This window comes from Danio rerio, chromosome 21 (genome assembly GCF_052040795.2).
Source record: "Danio rerio strain M-AB ecotype USA chromosome 21, GRCz13ab, whole genome shotgun sequence".
In the NCBI taxonomy this organism is placed as follows: domain Eukaryota; kingdom Metazoa; phylum Chordata; class Actinopteri; order Cypriniformes; family Danionidae; genus Danio; species Danio rerio.
In genome coordinates this window covers 7,004,248-7,025,000 of record NC_141041.1, presented here as the reverse complement: position 1 = coordinate 7,025,000, position 20,753 = coordinate 7,004,248, and the positions used below count along the sequence as shown (strand labels likewise).

General features: G+C 33.5%; 1 protein-coding gene across 10 annotated transcripts in view; it reads right to left on the bottom strand.

The window, feature by feature from the left end:
• Positions 1 to 20,753, bottom strand: part of prodha (proline dehydrogenase (oxidase) 1a) — a 49,066-nt gene that overhangs the window by 12,376 nt on the left and 15,937 nt on the right. For 2 of the 10 annotated variants that reach the window (XM_087300646.1, XM_087300647.1), the window contains exons 3-10: positions 12,400 to 12,434; positions 10,260 to 10,295; positions 6,891 to 7,040; positions 6,693 to 6,757; positions 6,481 to 6,597; positions 2,617 to 2,696; positions 2,401 to 2,482; positions 600 to 692 (exon numbers count right to left, since the gene is read on the bottom strand). In XM_087300646.1, coding sequence (XP_087156772.1) covers positions 600 to 692; positions 2,401 to 2,482; positions 2,617 to 2,696; positions 6,481 to 6,597; positions 6,693 to 6,757; positions 6,891 to 7,040; positions 10,260 to 10,295; positions 12,400 to 12,434 — 658 coding nt within the window. Of the gene's footprint in view, positions 1 to 599; positions 1,162 to 1,302; positions 1,455 to 1,922; positions 2,483 to 2,616; positions 2,697 to 6,480; positions 6,598 to 6,692; positions 6,758 to 6,890; positions 7,041 to 10,259; positions 10,296 to 12,399; positions 12,435 to 20,753 lie in introns of those variants that run through there. The other 8 variants (XM_087300648.1, XM_087300649.1, XM_087300652.1 and 5 more) reach the window with 7 other exon arrangements.

Genomic DNA, 20,753 nt, shown 5'->3' with positions numbered 1-20,753 from the left:
GTCGCAACCCAACACTGGGAAACACCCATACACTCTAGCATTCACACACATACACTACTGACAATTTAGTTTACCCAATTCACCTATAGCGCATGTCTTTGGACTGTGGGGGAAACCGGAGCACCTGGTAGAAACCCACACCAACATGGGAAGAACATCCAAACTCCACACAGAAACGCTAACTGACCCAGCTGGGGCTTGAACCACTGTCTAGCTGTGAGGCAAACGTGTTACCCACTGCGCCACTGTGACGCCCTAAATGTAATTAATAAATTATGCAACTATAATATTATAGTTTTTATTTCTATTCTTGTTGTTTTGTTCAACATTTTAGATATGAAACATGCAGTTGAAATAGCTTTTCACTTTTTCTTTTTTTTTTAGACAAGAAACAAACAAAACCCATCGCACACACATACATTTACACATTTATCTGACACAAAGTCAGTGTACACTGTTAAAAAAATCAACAATCTCTGTTATAGAACTTATGTGAAGGTTTGATCTGGAGCACCTTTATGTCCTGGTCACAATCAAAAAACGTCTAAACTGTAAACTGAATTGTTACGGTACTTCCAGACGGGTTTTTCAGATCATACCTTGGCCAGGACGTCCATCCTCTGCAGCATTCGCTTCATCTGTTTCTCCTCTTCATCAGTGAATTTACTCAGCAGAGGCTCCAGATGGCCACTCTACCACGACACACACAGAACAAATGAGCTGAGTCAGTGAGTGTGTGTGTGTGTGTGTGTTTGTATGTCATTGTGTGTTTGTATGATAGTGTACACTACTATGTACAACACATAACACTATGTATCTGTGTGTGTGTGTGTGTGTTTGTGTGTCATTGTGTGTTTGTATGATAGTGTACACTACTATGTACAATACATAACACTATGTATCTGTGTGTGTGTGTGTGTGTGTGTGTGTGTGTATGTCATTGTGTGTTTGTATGATAGTGTACACTACTATGTACAATACATAACACTATGTATCTGTGTGTGTGTGTGTGTGTGTGTGTGTGTGTATGTCATTGTGTGTTTGTATGATAGTGTACACTACTATGTACAATACATAACACTATGTATCTGTGTGTGTGTGTGTGTGTATGTCATTGTGTGTTTGTATGATAGTGTACACTACTATGTACAATACATAACACTATGTATCTGTGTGTGTGTTTGTGTGTCATTGTGTGTTTGTATGATAGTGTACACTACTATGTACAATACATAACACTATGTATCTGTGTGTGTGTGTGTGTGTGTGTGTGTGTTTGTGTGTCATTGTGTGTTTGTATGATAGTGTACACTATTATGTACAATACATAACACTATGTATGTATCTGTGTGTGTGTGTGTGTGTGTGTGTGTGTGTGTGTGTGTGTGTCTGTATGTCATTGTGTGTTTGTATGATAGAGTACACTACTATGTACAATACATAACACTATGTATCTGTGTGTGTGTGTGTGTGTGTGTGTGTGTGTATGTCATTGTGTGTTTGTATGATAGTGTACACTACTATGTACAATACATAACACTATGTATCTGTGTGTGTGTGTGTGTGTGTGTTTGTGTGTCATTGTGTGTTTGTATGATAGTGTACACTACTATGTACAACACATAACACTATGTATCTCTGTGTGTGTGTGTGTGTGTGTGTGTTTGTGTATCATTGTGTGTTTGTATGATAGTGTACACTACTATGTACAATACATAACACTATGTATCTGTGTGTGTGTGTGTGTGTGTGTGTGTGTGTGTGTGTGTGTGTGTTTGTGTATCATTGTGTGTTTGTATGATAGTGTACACTACTATGTACAATACATAACACTATGTATCTGTGTGTGTGTGTGTGTGTGTGTGTGTATGTCATTGTGTGTTTGTATGATAGTGTACACTACTATGTACAATACATAACACTATGTATCTGTGTGTGTGTGTGTGTGTGTGTGTGTGTTTGTGTGTCATTGTGTGTTTGTATGATAGTGTACACTATTATGTACAATACATAACACTATGTATGTATCTGTGTGTGTGTGTGTGTGTGTGTCTGTATGTCATTGTGTGTTTGTATGACAGTGTACACTACTATGTACAATACATAACACCATGTATGTTTCTGTGTGTGTGTGTAACTTTGTGTATGTGTGTTTGTGTTGTCCTGGAATTCGTCATGTTAATGTCTGTGTGTATGTTTGTATATTAGTCCATTTGTGGGTCTTTTGATTGTATTTTTGCATCTTTTGTGTATTTGTTTGCTGCATTATATTGATGCATGTGTGTCTGTTTGGTGTGTGTGTGTGTTCTGGTAGTGTTTTAGTGAATGTGTCAGTGTGTGTTTCGTGTTAATGTCTCTCTGTGTGTATGTGTGTGTTTGCAGTGTGTGTATGTGTGTTACCTCCATGTTGGGCACCACCAGCAGGTTGGAGATCTTGGTTCTGTCGTTGATCAGGCTGTTCCAGTCCAGCAGGTCAATGGTTCTGCAAGAGCAAAACAGAGTTAATCAAAAACACACACACAAACACACACACACACAAACACACACACACACAGCTCCAGTCTGATTTTTGGCTCATGTCTATTTATTTAAGCAAGAGTTTAAAGGGAGTTTTACCCTGATGAGCCCAGTTCCTCTCCTGTAAACCAGTTCTCAATGTCTGATTTAGCGCCAACCCCCAGTTTGATCAAACTGTCCTGTAAAAAAGACAGAGAAAGATATGTGAATTAATGTATACAGGTTTACTTCACTTACTTATAGTTTTATTGAAATTGTTTTATTTGTTTTACTTTGTTTGCATGCTCTGCAATTGCCTATTTGGTTAAATTGTTTATATTTTTTAACACCTTAAAACTTCCTTGGCATTCAGCCCGGACAGCAAATTAAGAGTTTCATTGAACAGGAAACCTGCTACCTTACTGTGCATATGACAATAAACTATTTGAATTTTTAAATCCTAAATAAAAAATGTTTTTATTAATGTAAAGCTATTGCATTAAGATTTTTTTAGCAAGCATTGTCGCTTCACATCAAGAAGGTCGCTGGTTCGAGTTCCGGCTAGGACAGTTGGCATTTCTGTGTGGTGAATCGAATAAACTAAATTGGCCATAGTGTATGAGTGTGAATGTGAGAGTGCATGGGTGTTTCCCAGTACTGGATTGCAGCCGGTGGGCATCCACTGTGTAAAACATATGGTGGAATAGTAAACGGTTCATTCTGCTGTGGCGACCCCAGATAAATAAAAAGCCGAAGGAAAATAAATGAATTAAGAGTAGTCTTTTCTGTTCAGTAAGACTAAAACAAATACAATATGATTGTCACAGTCACACAAGGAAGGTTATCTTTCAAGGCAGTTTATTCAAAACAATGTGGATAATTCAGAAGGAGAAGCGGGTAAGTGGTATTGCAGAGTAGAGTTGTGAACCTATACTGGTCTCACGGTTTGGTTCGGTTACGATTATCATGCCTTCGATTCGGTTCAATTCGATATCTCGGTGCATCACGGTGCATTTACGATGCTTTCCATATACAGTATGATATTTTAGGGGGGAGGCTATAACAAGCTGTCTGTATAAACACACAGACACACAGCACCACACTGTCTCTCATTCAAAGACATACACAAACATAGACAGCAACAAACAAACACAAACACACACACACACACTTAAGCCCTCGCAACAGGGAGAGCTCGAGCTGAGCGGAGCAGAAAAAAAAAAGAAGCACTTTTCCGACGGTCCCTTACTGAGAGCTCTTCTCAGCGCCAGCTCTCCCGGCTAAACACATATTGCGAGGGCTTAAACGGAGCAGTGATCATAATGTCGAGCGAAAAAAAAGAAAGACAGCTGTGAAACATAACCAGCTTTGTCTTTTTGTAGGAAACACACTTTAGATCTTTTTAGGGTAAGAGGTTTTTGAGTTATTGCCGTCAATAACTGAATGTGTGTCAGGAAAATCGAAAACAAAACCAACTGAACTGCGCTCATTTCTGGTGCCCCCCTGGATATACAGCGCCCTTAGCATATGCCTATGGTGCCTATGCCACGGCCCGGCCCTGAGTTGCCTGAGTGTTGTAAATACTCGCGCTCACCTCCTTCGCGACAGAGAGCATAGGAGATAAATGACGTCAGTACATAATAACCGGTTATGATTATTACTGAACTGATACAGAATTTTCTGCGTCTGCATCGCGATGCACTGAAGAAACAATTAATTTTGACACCCCTATTGCAGATTGAGAGCGATCTTGCAAGCACAAGGTAAACAATAGGTCCTCCATCAACCACCAGAATATAATAGTCACATCCCTTATTCATAGCATATGCATCCACTGTCAGGGTTCTGCCACTTTGGTCTTGTAAATTCTTGTTTTGGTGGCAGAGCTCTGACACTACTCAGGTCTGGTCCTGTTTCTGTCTCTGTGTGCGCGCGCGCCGTCGTGGGTGTACGCAGAGTGTGCGCGCTCCTGCTTGACGCGGCCGCGTGCGCGCTCTGCGTCCCTCAGACGCGTGCGCTCTTGTACTCGTGTTTGTGTTTTCGTCTGTCAGCAGCGTGGTGTTTCATTCCCAGCGTCTCAGTCTTGTTGGTTTCGGTCGGCGCTGGGATGAAGCATGCACGCTGCGTGTGTGAGCGCACGGTGAGTGTTTTCATTCATCGTGTGCTCGTGTCTTGCGTCTTTTGTCAAAGCACGTGGCTCGGTGTTTACATTGGTCACGTGCTTTTGTCGTGTGCTTCAGTGTTGTTATGTGAGCGCATGGCTTGTATTGTCTCTCTGTGTCATGCGCTCTCCCGTCTATTGTCTAGTCCCACCCTCCTTGTTAACCCATTATTAGTTTGTCATGTTCACCTGTGTGTCAATTTACTTTTTGCTTTATAATCCCCCTCATGTTTTCAGTCATTTGCCAGTTCGTTGTCGATATTCCCTCTGTGTTCCGGTTCCAGTCATGTCTTGCCAGCCCAGCCCAGCCAAGTTTGTCTGTTTTTGATTCATGTTTTCCCCCTCGGGGTAGTTTGTTTTGCCTTTTTGTTTTATTTGTACTTTATTATTAATAATACCCAATTATTGTTGCACTTGAGTCCTCGCTCCCTCATCCTACCCGAACCCTGACATCCACAGCTGAAGAGACAGAAGGAAGAAGGTGAGAGGTGTAGAAGGTGAGGTGAACCATCCGACTTCAATTCCTGCCGATGAGTAACTGGAATAGGTGAGTCTTTATAGTGTATTTTAAAATGTATTTATCTCAATGCATTAGAGCTGTGAACCTACACTAGTCTCACGGTTCGGTTCGGTTACGATTATCATGCCATCGATTCGGTTCAATTCGATATTTCGGTGCATCACGGTGCATTGACGATGCTTTTATATTTTCTTCACAGCAGCAGCGCTTGTATTAAAATGTATGAATATATTTATATTTATATAGGCTATTATTTGTAATACAATTGTGTCATTTAATACAAACAGTCAGATATATAAACTGTAACTTTAAAAAACAATGAGCATTTAGCAAATAATATAAACAAATATAAATATCCAGCTCAATTTCTGAATCTTGTTTAGTTCTCTTACACCCCTTTGATTGGTCACACCCTCAACAAAAACGGTTACGATTGGCTCTTGCGCGCTGCGCTCTTCAGATGAATGATAAGCGGCAGGCGGTAGCGGCGATCTCACAGCTGATCTATTATAGACACGGTGGAGAAAACTCTGCAGACACGCTCATGTCTGTATCCAAAAGTATCGCTGTAAAACAGCCGAGAGGAGAAGAAAAGCCATGCCAGCAGGTCAAATGGGCCACTGTGTGTGTGTGAGAAAGAGAGGGAGACAGAGACAGAGCGAGAGCGAGAGAGAGAGAGAGAGGGAGAGAGAAATGGAGTAGGCTACTTTCGTTCTCAAACACACACAGTGAAATTGTGCACAGTTCATGAGTATTAAGTAGTTAGAGCATTGTAAATACTCGCGATCGTCTCCCTCGCGACAGAGCGCATATGAGGTAAATGACGTCAGTAATAACAGGTTATGATTATTACTGAAACGATATCGAATTGTCCGCGTCTGCATCGTAGTGCATCGAAGAAACGATTAATTTTGACACCCCTACAATGCATTTATAATCATTTTTATTCAAACGTAAGAATTGACTTATGAAATCAAATATGAAATCAGCCAGATATTAAAGATTACTTATAAGGATTTACAATAAAAAAGCTAATAAAAGTAAATAAAAATCTAGCGTTTTTTTCTCTAAAATTCAAATTCACATCAAGATCCAACCTGATATTATTTTCTGCTAGACAATATTATTTAACTTTAAAACAAAGTCATATCACTGAATATAAACACATTCTAGTGCAGTCAGCAAATGTGTGAATGAACTCATATGAATTGACTACACTAAATGACCAACATCTCAAACTCTGTCAATAATCCACCCTGACATGCATCATAAAGCGAGACGTTGACGAGTGTATTTCTCAAACCTGCAGCTGTTGAAGCTCCAGCTTCTGCTCCAGAACGGCCATCCCGTCTTTACCCTGATGAGCCGCCAGCAGAGTGAAAAACCTCCTCCATTTCACCAACACCTCAGAAAACTGCAGCTTCAGGAGGAAATAAACAAGCAAAATCAATCACACTGATCAAACCTGGAGAAGAAACTGGACCTGAAGTGTGTGTGTGAGGGAGAGAGAGTTACCAGGAACTGTGGCCGTCCGAGGGCAGTCATCTTAATAGCTGAGAATCCATCCACAGAACTTCCAGCTAAAACACACACACATTAACAACAATATATGTATTATTTCTGACACTTCTGCACAGCCCTACAACATAATGTCCAAACACACTTCAAAACCAGAATCAATAATTAGGCGACAAAAAACAAGAGTCTGCTCACCTGAGGCTTTGATGCAGTTTATGAAGGTCTCCATGTGATAGTCACACTTGGCTTCATCTGCGTAGAAATACGTGCGAGCGCTGATCACTCCTCCACGCCGGTCTCCAAACTGACGGTGAGCCTTGTACTTCTTCTCTCGGTGATCCATACCTGAAGGTGCATTTCAAGAATGACTCCATTTATAAGATCTTGATCCAAACAATCCCTGTTTGGTCACATTATGCTGTATAAAGCTGTCTTTCTAGCCCAGCTAACAAAGAACGTTCCCAGAACATTGGCACACAACGTCCTCTCGAAAAAATGTTAAGAAAGTAATGTTAGGAGGTATTTGTTCAGTCTTTTGCTTATTAAAATAGTCAAATTAAAGTTAAAATGCCAAATAAAGAAAGGAGTAGCCTCTTTTAATATTTTCATTAGTACTGGGCAAAAATTTATCACGATTAATCCAAAGTAAAAGTTGGTTTTGACATAATTTAAATGTGTGTACTGTGTAAACCTATTATGTTATAAATACATATAAATGTTTATTTGTATATGATACAAATTATATACAAATTTAAATATCTATGAAATAAAAGTGTTTTGTATAATTTTGTTATTAAATATGCATCACGTATTTATATTAAATATATATAAATGGTATATATATTTATATATATTATTTTTGATGCGATTAATCGTGATTTAACTATGCCCAGCACAAATTTTTATGTTTTTTTCCACTGTTTTTTTTATTTTGTATTTATTTTTATTAATTTTAGGTTTTTTTTAAATCTACAATTTTTTATATACATTTAAATGTTTTAAATTTTAATTCATTTATTCATTTTCTTTTCGGCTTAGTCCCTTTATTAATCTGGGGTCGCCACAGCGGAATGAACCGCCAACTTATACAGCACATGTTTTATGCAGCTGATGCCCTTCCAGCCGCAACCCATTAACCCAACCACTAGCCGAGGCTCGAACCAGTGACCTTCTTGCTGTGAGGCGAACGTGCTCACAGCACTGCGCCACCGTGCTGCCCTAAGAGTATCATGTTTATATAAATACACACAAAACTTTATCGTATATAATACAAATTATATACAAATTTAAATATCTATGTAACAAAAATATTTTGTATAATTGTGTTCTTATATATGTGCGTGTATCACAAATACATATTAAATATATATACTTTTTTTAATATTTTATTTTGGATGCTTTTAATTGTGAAAAATCTTTCCCCAGCACTAAATTTGACTAAATTTTTCCTACAGTTTTTTTTTTATTATCAGAATCAGTCCTGATAATAACTACCTAACATTAAGTCATTTTTAGTATTTTTTAAATCTGTTATTTTTTATATACATTTCCATTTTTGTCCTGAAGATAAAGAGAAACTATTTATGAAAAGAAATGAGAATTAAACATTTTACAATGTTTTGTTTTTGCATTACCAAAAGTAACAATGTCTGTTAAATATTTTAATTATATAATGTAAATATTTTTATTGCACAAAAACAATATGAAACAAAAAAGAGGCAAAAATGCTCATAAGCATGCACAAGGTTTATTAATATATTATTAATTTTATTAATACATAATTTTAGCTGAATGTCCACCTAATATTTTTAAAATTCTTATATAACCGGTTTCAGAACATTTGCATGACTTTGTATATTTTTTAATATCACTTTAAAAAAAATGCATTTAACGAACATTCTGAAATATTGTTCTTATTTTAAAAATATACACATATAAAACACAACAACACAAGATAATATAAAATGTAAAAAAAAAAAGTAAAACGGCAGGAAAAAATGTGATAAAACTCGACAAATTAAAACAAAGCAAAAATGTAAATGAAACATAAAACAAATGTAATAAAAAAGTGATAAAGCAAGATAAAATATTGTGCATGATTTATTCATTTAACTTTACAACAAAAAAATAAGTATATTTGTATTACATTTTATTAACACCATAGGTGGCTGTACATTTAACATTTTTTTCACAACTTTTAAAATGAGCTAAACTTTGCATATTTTATGACTTAAAAAGTGTGCATATTTAGCAAACATTCTCAAATATTGTTCTTTTATAAAAAGAGTTCTATCTACATAAAAAGTGCGGTCTGAAATTTCCATCGAAAATGAAAATGTTTTACTCAGATCCCTTTGTTTATAGTGAGTTATTTCACCCTAAAGACCAGGAAAAGAACTTAATATTTATAATATTAATATTTATCATAAAAGTGATATTACTAAAATATACACACTGGAGCCTAATAAAAGTGCTCAATTTAGAAGAAAATTTCAGACGGCATTTAGAGGTTTTTGCAACTGAACTCTTTACATATCTTACAGAAAACCTTACAGCATAGTTTAGTTTTGTTAGCTGGGATGTGCCTAAATGATCATTAATCACACTTATGAATGCTTAATAAATTCAACAACACTAACAATTGAATAACAAAATCCATTTAATTAATGCTGGACAGCTTTATGCAGAATAATGCCACAACCAACACCTTCCACTGCACACTTTTCTAACCCGAGTAAAGGTTTTCATTTGAGATGCAAAAACAGCCTTAAAAACCCGAGCTTGCAGAGTTAATTTCAGCCCCTTCACCAGTAAACCAGCTTCATCCAGTCTGAGCGAGTGAAACAGAGACACAGAAGTAACACACACACATCTATTTCAGCCTCAGTGACTGGATGAACACACTAAACCAGTGCTAACACAGCACCATCCCGGAGGCATATTGCTGATGTAATATGTAGTACTAGTACTGACAGACCCAAGTACAGAAGAAACCCAGGGGTAGGGCTGCACGATATTGGAAAAATTTAGCACTGCAATATTTTGATTTTCTGCCATATTTTTCTTGCTCAAATATTTCTCAAATTATGTTCAACAGAGCAAGGAATTGTTCACAATAATTCCTATAATATTTTTTTCTTCTGGAGAAAGTCTTATTTGTTTTATTCTGGCTGGAATAAAAAGTATTTTTTAATATTTAAAACCATTTTAAGTTCAATATTATTAGCCCCCTTAAGAAATATTTGTTTTCGATTGTCTACAGAACAAACCACTGTTATCCAGTGACTTGACAATGATTTACCCTAACTAACCTAATTAAGCCTTTAAATGTCACTTTGAGCTGAATACTAGTATGCTAAAATATATATAGTAAAATATCTGTACTGTCATGATGGCAAAGATAAAGGAAATCAGTTATTAGAAATTAGTTATTATAACTATTATGTTTAAAAATGTGTTGAAAAAAAATCTCTCCGAAAATGGCAACAGAAATTGTGCAGCCCTACCAAGCGGCCCACCAGCACCACAGCTAAAACACTCAGATATAAATGTAAAGTACTGTACACTCGGGGTCCTGAGGTAAGCATGCATGTGTGTCCACTGAAAGCACAGCAAAACCCTTTATTGAATGAGATTTCAAATGTAATTTGAGTTAACAAATGCAAATAAAATAAAATGGAGTGGAAAATCTGAGTAATTAAGATTAAATCAGAATAATGAAATAATAAGCAAACAACACAACATCTAAAAAAATAATAAACAAGTAAAACATCATAGAACAAGTCAAAATAAAATAAAACACAACAGAACAAAACAAAAAACACACTAAAAAAATATTTTTAAAAAAATTTAAAAAAATTAAAAAAGACAAAAATGAGTAGAAAGCCTGGGAAACTAAGACTAAACGAGATAAAGTAAAATAAAGCAAACAAATAAGCAACAAAAAATTAATTCAACAATAAAAAAAATAAGTAGATAAGCAGTAAAGATGTGACAAAACAAGCCAAAATAAAATAAAATAAACATAACAGAACAAAACTAATGTTTTAAAAATGACAAACAATTGTAGAAAACCTGAAAAAAATGAAATAGGGCAAAATAAAATTGAGCAAAAACAAAACAACAAATATTAAATAAATGAGAATTAAAAAAAAAAACTGGAAAAATGTGATAAAACAAAACAAAGTAAAATGAAGCAAACAACATAAAATAAAAATATTAAAAAGTAAAAAACCAGTTAAAATTTAATAAATCAAGTTGAAATAAAATAACACAACAAAGCAAAAAACAATAAAAATATATTTTACCCCTTTTTCGAGATTTAGGTTAAGTCTTTTGTGTCTTTAGAATGTGTCTGTAAGGTTTCCGCGTAAAAAACGCCCATCAGATTATTTATTATACCTTTCAGAAAACTGGGATTTTCTGCTTTGAACAATATGTAGCTGTTTTTGTTGCTTATAGCTTTAATGCTGGTTCTCCCACCGTTCCCACGAGCCTGTCAGAGTGTGCCTCAATCGCCACCACGGCTGTGTCAGATAAACAGCACAGTGACAGACATGAAGGAAGAAGATCTCACGAAACATTCATGAAAAATGCTACAGTAAGAACTTTCCCAATGATTATTTGATGGATTTGTTGTGGAGTTAATTCAAGCCTTTTTGCAATGAGTCACACACAGCGTGCACAGGTAACTTTGCACTGTTTTTGCACGCAAATCTGACAGTATACATGTTCATATCCACTGCGGTATGGATATCCGTTATGTTAATGTACAAAATAAACCTGATTTAACGTCAACAAACAGGGATTGAAGCGTCTTCTTTTATAATTGTACTGACATGCAGCTGTGGTAATGAAGACCATAAAATCACTGCAGTTCATTATAAACATGCACTGTTTTAAAAACGTTTTAAACTCACTCTTAATCACATTTGGTGATGATTGATGATCAAAGAGAGCTCAACAGGTCTTTTAATCCTAGTTGTTTTGCGCAGGTCCTGTCTTGTTGATATGATTATACGCTTTACTATGAAGATATGTTAATACGCGGCTATCAATCAATTTGGTGGGAGAGAAAACTGCACTAATAAGCCACGTTGTGGTCGGTCTGAAAAAGGGAGGGAATTGGATCCTATTTTAACATCAGGAATGAAAAAAAAAAGAGACTTATTGTCTTTATATCACCCCAATATGACTGTGGACACACTATACTGACACACAGTTCTGTCCAAACAGCTTACAAAAGATGATTTTCATGATAGGTGCACTTTGAAAAAGGTAACTAAACACAACACAAAAATTAAATAAATAAGACTAAAATGACCTGGTAAATGCAATAAAACAAGATGTTTTAATTAAAAAATGTAATAAAAATAACAAAAAGTTAAAAAACATGAAAGAAATGATAAAGCAAGATGAAATAGGGTGTCTAATCATTTCATTTGACTTATAACCAAAAAAATAAATAAGCCTGTTTTTATTACATTTCATTAACACAAAAACTGGAAAAGTAAAACATTAAAACAAATCATTAAATAAAACTTAGTATTACTTACATTTTATATACTATTTTATTTATATTCTGTTTTAAATTATGTACTAATTTGACTCTTAATATACACCACAGCAATAGAACCAAGTCCAGTTTTGCGCTCAAATGTCTCCCTTTTGTAAATTTATCTTTGCACCAATTCACTGTACTTACCGTGGCTCTCTTTCTCAGCCTCAGAAACACAGGAGCTGAAAAACAAGCCGAAAACAAGACGATTAATGGTAAAGTTGTGTTTTATTAATGGCAGTTCATGTTCCAGCAAAACAGGTCACCTTTACAGCAGGACATTTCACACTTCAGCTCCTGTCAGCTCTATTGAATCAGGTTATAAATTCACTCGGGGACATTAAATGATGCAACACACACACACACACACACACACACTCAGTGACATGATGTTCCTGGTGCACAAGCTGAATAAAACGTCCTGATTCACAAACGCTCTTCAGATTTTAAACACACACGTCACTCGCTTTTTCGACACAAGTCTTAGTCAACACACAGGCAAAGTTCAATCCATACACAATCAATTTCCACATAAATTCGTCACCTCACACGAGCATGAAAACCTTTTATTTGGAGATTTTATAAATCTATTTGAGTCTCTTGTTTGGCTGAGGGAAATTGAAACAATTCATACATGAGCTACATGTCAAAAAAAGGAAAGCGGAAAGTCTTCAATGTGACGTGTAAAAGCTGAAGCACATGAATGCGAAGTATGACAGGTATTTGACCCGACCTTCTCTGTGCAAACATGTGTGCGCAAAGCAACGTGCTCTGAGAGCTGCTGATTCAACAGAACAAATGTGGAGATTGTCAAATGCTGCAAACAGTGCAGGCAAACACTGAAAAGACAAACTTATTGGCACTGTCAATTTTTTTTATATTTTTGAATATTTCATAATATTTGTATTTAAGTTTTTATACAGTGAATTTTTTATTACTATTATTTTTCTTTCAAATATTTCCTGTGTGATGTTTAATGAAGCAAGGACATTTTTCAAAGTATTTCCTATAACGTTTTTTTTCCTGTAGAAACAGTCTTTTGTTTTGGCAGTTTTTATATTTTTTGAAACAATATTTGAGGTAATTGTTAATAGCCCCCTTAAGAAATTTGTTCAATTGGCTACAGAACAAACCACTTTAGTCCAATGACTTGCCTATTTAATCCTGTAAATAAAGTATCTAGCATCACTTGGTAAAATAAAAAAAATGTATAACAAAAATAAAATAAAAAAACTGTACTTTTCATATAGATGAATACTGATACAAATTTAATTTACAACAGTATTATAAAAATATTATTATTCCAAGAAAGTAAGAACACAAGTAAAAGTTTCTACTTTAATGTTTATTATATATATATATATATACAGTTGAAGTCAGAATTATTAGCCCCCCTGAATTATTAGCGCCCCTGTTTATTTTTTCCCCAATTTCTGTTTAATGGAAGGAAGATTGTTTAAGCACATTTCTAAGCAATATAGTTTTAAAAACTTATTTCTAATACCTGATTTATTTTATCTTTGCCATGATGACTGTAGATAATATTTTACTTGATATTTTTCAAGACACTTCTTTACAGCTTAAAGTGACATTTAAAGGCTTAATTAGGTTAATAAGGTGAACTAGGCAGGTTAGGGTAATTAGTCAAGTTATTGTATAATGATGGTTTGTTCTGTAGATTATCGGAAAAAAAATTAGCTTAAAGGGGCTAATAATTTTGTCCTGAAAATAGTTTTTAAAAAATTAATAACTGCTTTTATTCTAGCCAAAATAAAACAAAAAGCCTTTCTCCAGAAGAAAAAAATATTATCAGACATACTGTGAAAATTGTATTGCTCTGTTAAACATCATTTGGGAAATACTTAAAAAAGAAAATCAAAATCAAAAGGGGGCTAATAATTCTGACTTCAACTGTATGTATATATATATATATATATATATATATATATATATATATATATATATATATATATATATATATATATATATAGCTGAAGGGGGCTAATAATATTGACCTTAAAATGATTTAAAAAATGAAAAACTGCTTTTATATATATATATATATATATATATATATATATATATATATATATATATATATATATATATATATATATAAATAAAAGCAGTTATATATATATACACACACACACACACACATACATATATATACACACACACACATTTATTTTTATTTGTTTTTTTAATTTTTTTATTTATTGTTTATTCGATGCACCTTCCTCATTATATTTTACTAAGTGTTCTTACTTTTAATTGATTAAAATCTTATTTCTGACACATGTATATTTTAACTCATTTTCAAAAGAAAACAAACAAAATGTATATATTAATTATGTTTATATATTAATAAATATAATTAAAAATTGTCCCATATTTTTAATAAATGTGAAAAATTTCTCATCAAGTGTATATTAAGGTTTATCTGATTATATATACAGTTAATATTTACCAAATTATGTTTAACAGAGCAAGGAATCTTTCACAGTATTTCCGATAATATTTTTTCTTCTGGAGAAAGTCTTATTTGTATTATTTCGGCTAGAATAAAAGCAGCTTTTCATTTTTTCAAATCGTTTTAAGGTCAATTTTATTAGCCCCCTTAAGTAATATATTTTTTAGATTGATCATAAATCAAACTATTGTAATATAATGACTTGCCTTATTGCACTAACTTGTCTAACTAACCTAGTTAAGCCTTTAAATGTCACTTTAAGCTGAATACTAGCATCTTGAAAAGTAGTACAATATTATGTACTCATGGCAAAGAAATCATTAGAAATTAGTTATTAAAGCTATTATGTTAAGAATTGTGTAGAAAATTGGGAAAAAAATAAACAGGGGAGCTAATAATTCTGGAGAGCTAATTATACTGACTTCAACTGTACCTTAATAATGCATAAATCAGGTCACATGATCGTCACGTCATCATTCAGCAAGTCATATGATTTAAAGAATCATTCATATGTTTAGTACAAGCACTATGTGACAGGCTTTATGGTGAACTTTTAACCCTAAATAATATACGAGTAATGCAACAATGCCACATGTTTTACAACTAGATGAAAATTACTACATTCAAGCCATTGACTTTTACTGCGGGCAATTTTATTGAAGAGGATTGTATCATTGCATGTTGTAACTGCGTTTATTGGAGTATTTCGTCTCGTCTATTTAGGAAATCGCTCGCTGTAAAATTGTTGTTCTCAATATTCCAATGATTTAATTTTACAGAGAATTATATCAATATTTGTGTGATATAATGCATCACTTTTGCTTGTGTATAACAGAATCTAATCCCCCATTTAACTTCACTTTTCAATTTTTCTATTAATCCTATTCTTCGCATTCAAAGTGCATGTTAGTACTACACTGTAAAAAAAATCTGTAAAATAACAGTTAAATGACTGTATATTTTAACAGATTTTTTCCGTATACACGTATTACGGGTGTTTTTCCGTTTATATACATTTTCGAATTGCATTGTGGGAAGGGGATCGCAGCTCAGACAGCGTTTGATGGACACCGGGACATATTTCTTCCTCTGTTTTTTCCATGGTAAGTACGATTAATAAAACATATAACAATATTTTAGTTAAAAGACTGCTTTATTACCTTTTTATCGTTATTTAAAATGATTTTTGTCTTTTATGAAGCGCCCATGGAAAGTACAGCAGTGAATTACGTTTAATATTGTTAATAAGATCAGACTTTATTTCATTAAGATCAAACTGAGCTATGAGTGGTTAAATGTAATTTAAACAAGCATTTACCTAATGATTTTTTTACCTTTTTATGCGTTTTTCTCATCAGTAAATATGATATCTGTTCATTTACAGTTGTTTGTCCGTATTTTTTTTTTTTTTTTTTTTTTTTTTTTTTTTTTTTTATTGACCTCAATAACAAACATACAAAATTCAACAATTTACACAAAAGAACACAATGACAATAACAGATCAGGATAAACAATATAAACTTTAAAAATTAAATAAAAAAAGAAACAAAAGGGGGAAAAAATAAATAAATAAATAAAATTAAACATACATAACACAAATACAGCAAGAGGAAAGGAGGACTTATGTAACCGTGCTGTTTCCAAAATATTTATCATAAAGAACTAAAAATCTATCACTTTTCTTATTATTAACTAATCTAAGAGATTTAATAAAAACATCAATTTCTATTAAAAAATGTGAAAAAGAAGGCTGCGAACAGGAGAATTTTTGTTTATGGATAAAATATTTTCCATACAAAATAAAAAAGTCAATAATGTAATTCTCTGATACATCAGCCCCACCTCCATAATAACAAACGACATCCTGAAGATGAAAGGGTCTGGAAGAAGCAATGTGGTTACCTATATGGAGATATACGTTTTTCCAAAAGTTTTTTGTACTTTCACATTGAAAAAATATGTGAATCAGTGTTTCGTCTTCACTCTTACAAAATGTGCATAAACTGTCAATCTCCAAATACTTTGCCAAAGTACCGTTTACTGGGTATATTTTATGAAGAATTTTGAAATGAACCTCTTTTGTTTTATTGGAAATGCAGTACTTATGAGGTAATAGCCAGGCTTTTTTCCAGTCTGTTGTGTCAATGAAGGATGCCCAGTAAAATTTGCCTTTAGGAACATTATATTTTTTATTTTGAAAAATTTGTCGAATATATTTATTATTACATTTGTTGTCAAATAGACTAATTCCATTTAAAATCAGCTCTGGTTCTTTAATAACATTTTCATTAAACATTAAATGAGATTTTATAAGTTGAATTAGGCCTAACGGAATTGCTTTTTGCACAGAATTAAATTCTTTAAAAGGTAATGGAAAATTATTATTAGACATAAATTGTTCATAAGACAAAAAGTTGCCGGACTTATCAAAAATTGAGAGAATTCCAATTATATTTCGGTTAAACCATGTAGATAGAAAAATAGATTTATTTCTAATTCTAATATCAGAGTTGTTCCATAAAAAGCATTTATGTGGTGAGAAATTGTGGGAATAACACAATTTCCAGGAAAGAAGGACCTGCTGGTGAAATTTTGACAGTGCAATTGGCAATTTATTTGGTAGATAATTACATTTTAAAATAAAAGGAAGACCTCCAATTTTTGTGAAAATAGAGTTTGGAATAAAAAACCATATAGAGTTGGGGTCTTTTAAGCATCTTTTAATCCAATTTATTCTAAAAGTGTTTACTATGTCCTCAAAGTCAATCACTTCAAGTCCGCCCTCTTTTCTACTATTTGCTAGAACTGTTTTCTTAAGTTTATGGGATTTATTTTTCCAAATAAAGTTTAAAAATATTTTGTTAACTTCTTTAGCAGTAGGGATATTAACAGAGAGAGAAAGTGAGGGGTATACCAAACGAGACAAACCTTCTGCTTTAGTCAAAAGAACCCTCCCATAAAGGGAAAGGTCTCTTTGTAGCCAAAGATTAAAAATGCTATGAGTTTTTTTAAGTCTACCAGAAAAGTTAAGCTGTTGTCTAGTGGCAAAATTTTTTGTTAAATAAATACCCAGATACTTTACAGTCTCTTTTACCAAAATACCATTTAATGAGGAATCATTAATTTCATGAATCATCATAATTTCACATTTGGACATATTCAATTTCAATCCAGAAGCACATGAAAATTCTTCAATTATACTTATAGCCTTGGACAACTGACATTTATCTTTTAAAAATAAGGCAGTGTCATCGGCTAACTGGGAGATTTTAATTTCTCTATCAAAAATAGATATACCTTCTAAGTTACGTTCATATATAATATTTAGCGATAGCAATTCTGTTACTAAAATAAATAAAAAGGGTGAGATAGGGCAACCCTGTCTCACCCCGCGGTTAATAGAAAATCTTTTAGAGGTGTTGAAGCTAATTAAAACAGAGCTACTAATATCACTATAAAGCATTTCAATAGCATTGACAAAAAAGTCACCAAAACCAAATAACTTTAAGGTCTGCAAAAGGAATCCGTGTTCAAGTGTGTCAAATGCTTTATAAAAGTCAAGGAAAAGAATCATAGCTTTAGAATGTATGAAGTCAGCATAATCCAAAAGGTCCAAAGCAAGTCTTATATTATTACTGATATGTCTACCTTTAACAAATCCAGACTGTGTCTCAGCAACCAGCTGATTAATTTTCGTTTTTAATCTGTTAGCAAAAATTAAGGCTAAAATTTTGTAATCAACAGTGAGAAGCGTGATTGGACGCCAATTATCTATTAAATTGGTGTCCTTGTCTGGTTTGGGAATAAGGCAGATAACACCTTGTTTCATTGACGTTGTCATGTCCTTTAGATCAATGCATTCATCATACATAGAAAGCAATGGGTCTTTAATTAGTTCCCAAAAGTGCATATAAAACTCGACGGTTAATCCATCATTGCCCGGGGATTTGCCTTTCTTCATGGAATAAAGAGCTACTTGAATTTCCTCCAAGGTCAAATTGGAATCACAAAAGGTTTTGAACTCAGGATCAATAACTGGAACGTAAGTTTTAATTTTATTTACATAATGATCACTACAATGTTTGTCAAAAGCAGAAGTGTAAATGTTTTGGTAAAAATCTGTAACAAAGTTAGATATTAATTTAGGATCAGTGCATTTAACACCATTGATATTGAGAGAAGTCAAAGAATTTCTCTTACAGTTCCTTTTTTCCAATGCAAAAAAATAGCTAGAGTTCGCCTCTCCCTCCTCCAGCCATTTAGCCCTGGACCTAACAAATGCACCTCTCGCAATATCTAGATAAGCTTGATTAATTTGTAGATGCAATTCCTTTAATTCTATTTTCTCTTTTTCAGACAAGTCACCTGTTAGTAAAGTATTTATTCTATTAATCTGTTCTGTTATTTTCTTATGTTTTAAATTTTTCAGTTCTTTACTTCTTTTTATTGCTATCTGTCTGACTCTGTACTTAAAAAATTCCCATTTATTCTTGTACCCAATTAGCATTTTATCTAACAATATATTCTTAATTAACTCTTTTGTATTGTTATTGAAAACGTCATCTTTTAATAGACAGTTATTAAATTTCCAATAACCACGTAACTTTGGATTCTCCTTATAACAACCTAATTTCAATATTATTTGATTGTGATCAGTGAGGGGTGCAAATGAGTGATTTACATCTTTAACAAATTGTAAGGCTGATGAAGATAATAAAAAGAAATCAATTCTAGATTTTAAAGACAAATTACTATTTGACCAAGTAAAGTCTTGCGTGTCAGGGTGAAAAAAGCGCCAAGGATCTGTAAGAGAGAGAGATGAACATATTGATAAGATGTTATTAGAATTCACATGAAGAGCTTCATTGCTTCTAGGAGGAAATCTGTCCAATGTGTTATCCAAACATTCATTAAAATCACCGCCTAAAATTAGGAAAGAATCTGGGTATTTAATTTGCATTTCAATAATTTTTTGAGTAATATGAGAAAATAATGTTTTGTTAGCAGAAAAAGAATTATATCCATATAAATTACAAACAACAAATATAGAATTATCCTGCTTTAGTGCCATGATTATCCATCTACCTTCGTTAGATATTGCAGTCTCAAGAATCTGCCCCTTAAATTTATGCAAAAGGATTGAAACTCCAGCTGAGTGATTGGAGCCATGGCTAGAATAAATTAAATTTCCCCACTGATTCTTCCAGAATTTTACATCAGACTCACAAGAATGTGTTTCTTGGAGAAATATTAAATCAGATTCGCAGCTTTTACAAAATAAAAAAATTGCTTTCCTCTTTACCATATCTCGCATTCCTCTAACATTCAAAGACATAACAGAAAATGAATTAAATTTAAAATCCATAACGAATAAACAAAGAATAAATGTATAAACCAACGACTGAAGAAACTGTAGAAACCTTACCTCGAAGGGAGGAACAACAACCAACTAAGTCATAGAATAAACAAAATAACCTCTATGACAATTCTTTAGGACAAAAGAAAACATCTTTTTAAATATAACAAAATTAAAGATCTTTATATAACTCTTTATAAGGATATTCTAGACAGAGCCAAGAAAAATGTCAGAATTTAAATATGGGTAAATTAACGTTTTTTTTTTGTTTTTTTTTTTTAATCTTGGCATACCAGTCACAGCAAGCATTTAACATAATTTAGGAATTAAATCCTTTGAAAAATCAAACTCTGGCTAAATATGAACCAGATAAATATCTGGCTAAATATCGTTTAACTCCGACCTGATCGCGGGAAAAAACGCAGAATTACCCGTGTTATTTGCCTACTTAACATCGGCATAGTCATATCTCTTCCCGTCAATTAAAGCAAAAGATCCGCGAAAGGAAGCCTTCTTTCCATCTTCTCTGGCCTTCTTGATCATTGGCCAAAGTTTCTCTCTTGCCACTCTGTCTTCTGGACACAATGCCTCTGTGAATCGCAGCTTGTTATCGCGCAGAAAAGTACATCCTCTAGCTGACTGCCACACAATGTCTCGGAAGCGTCGAAGAGC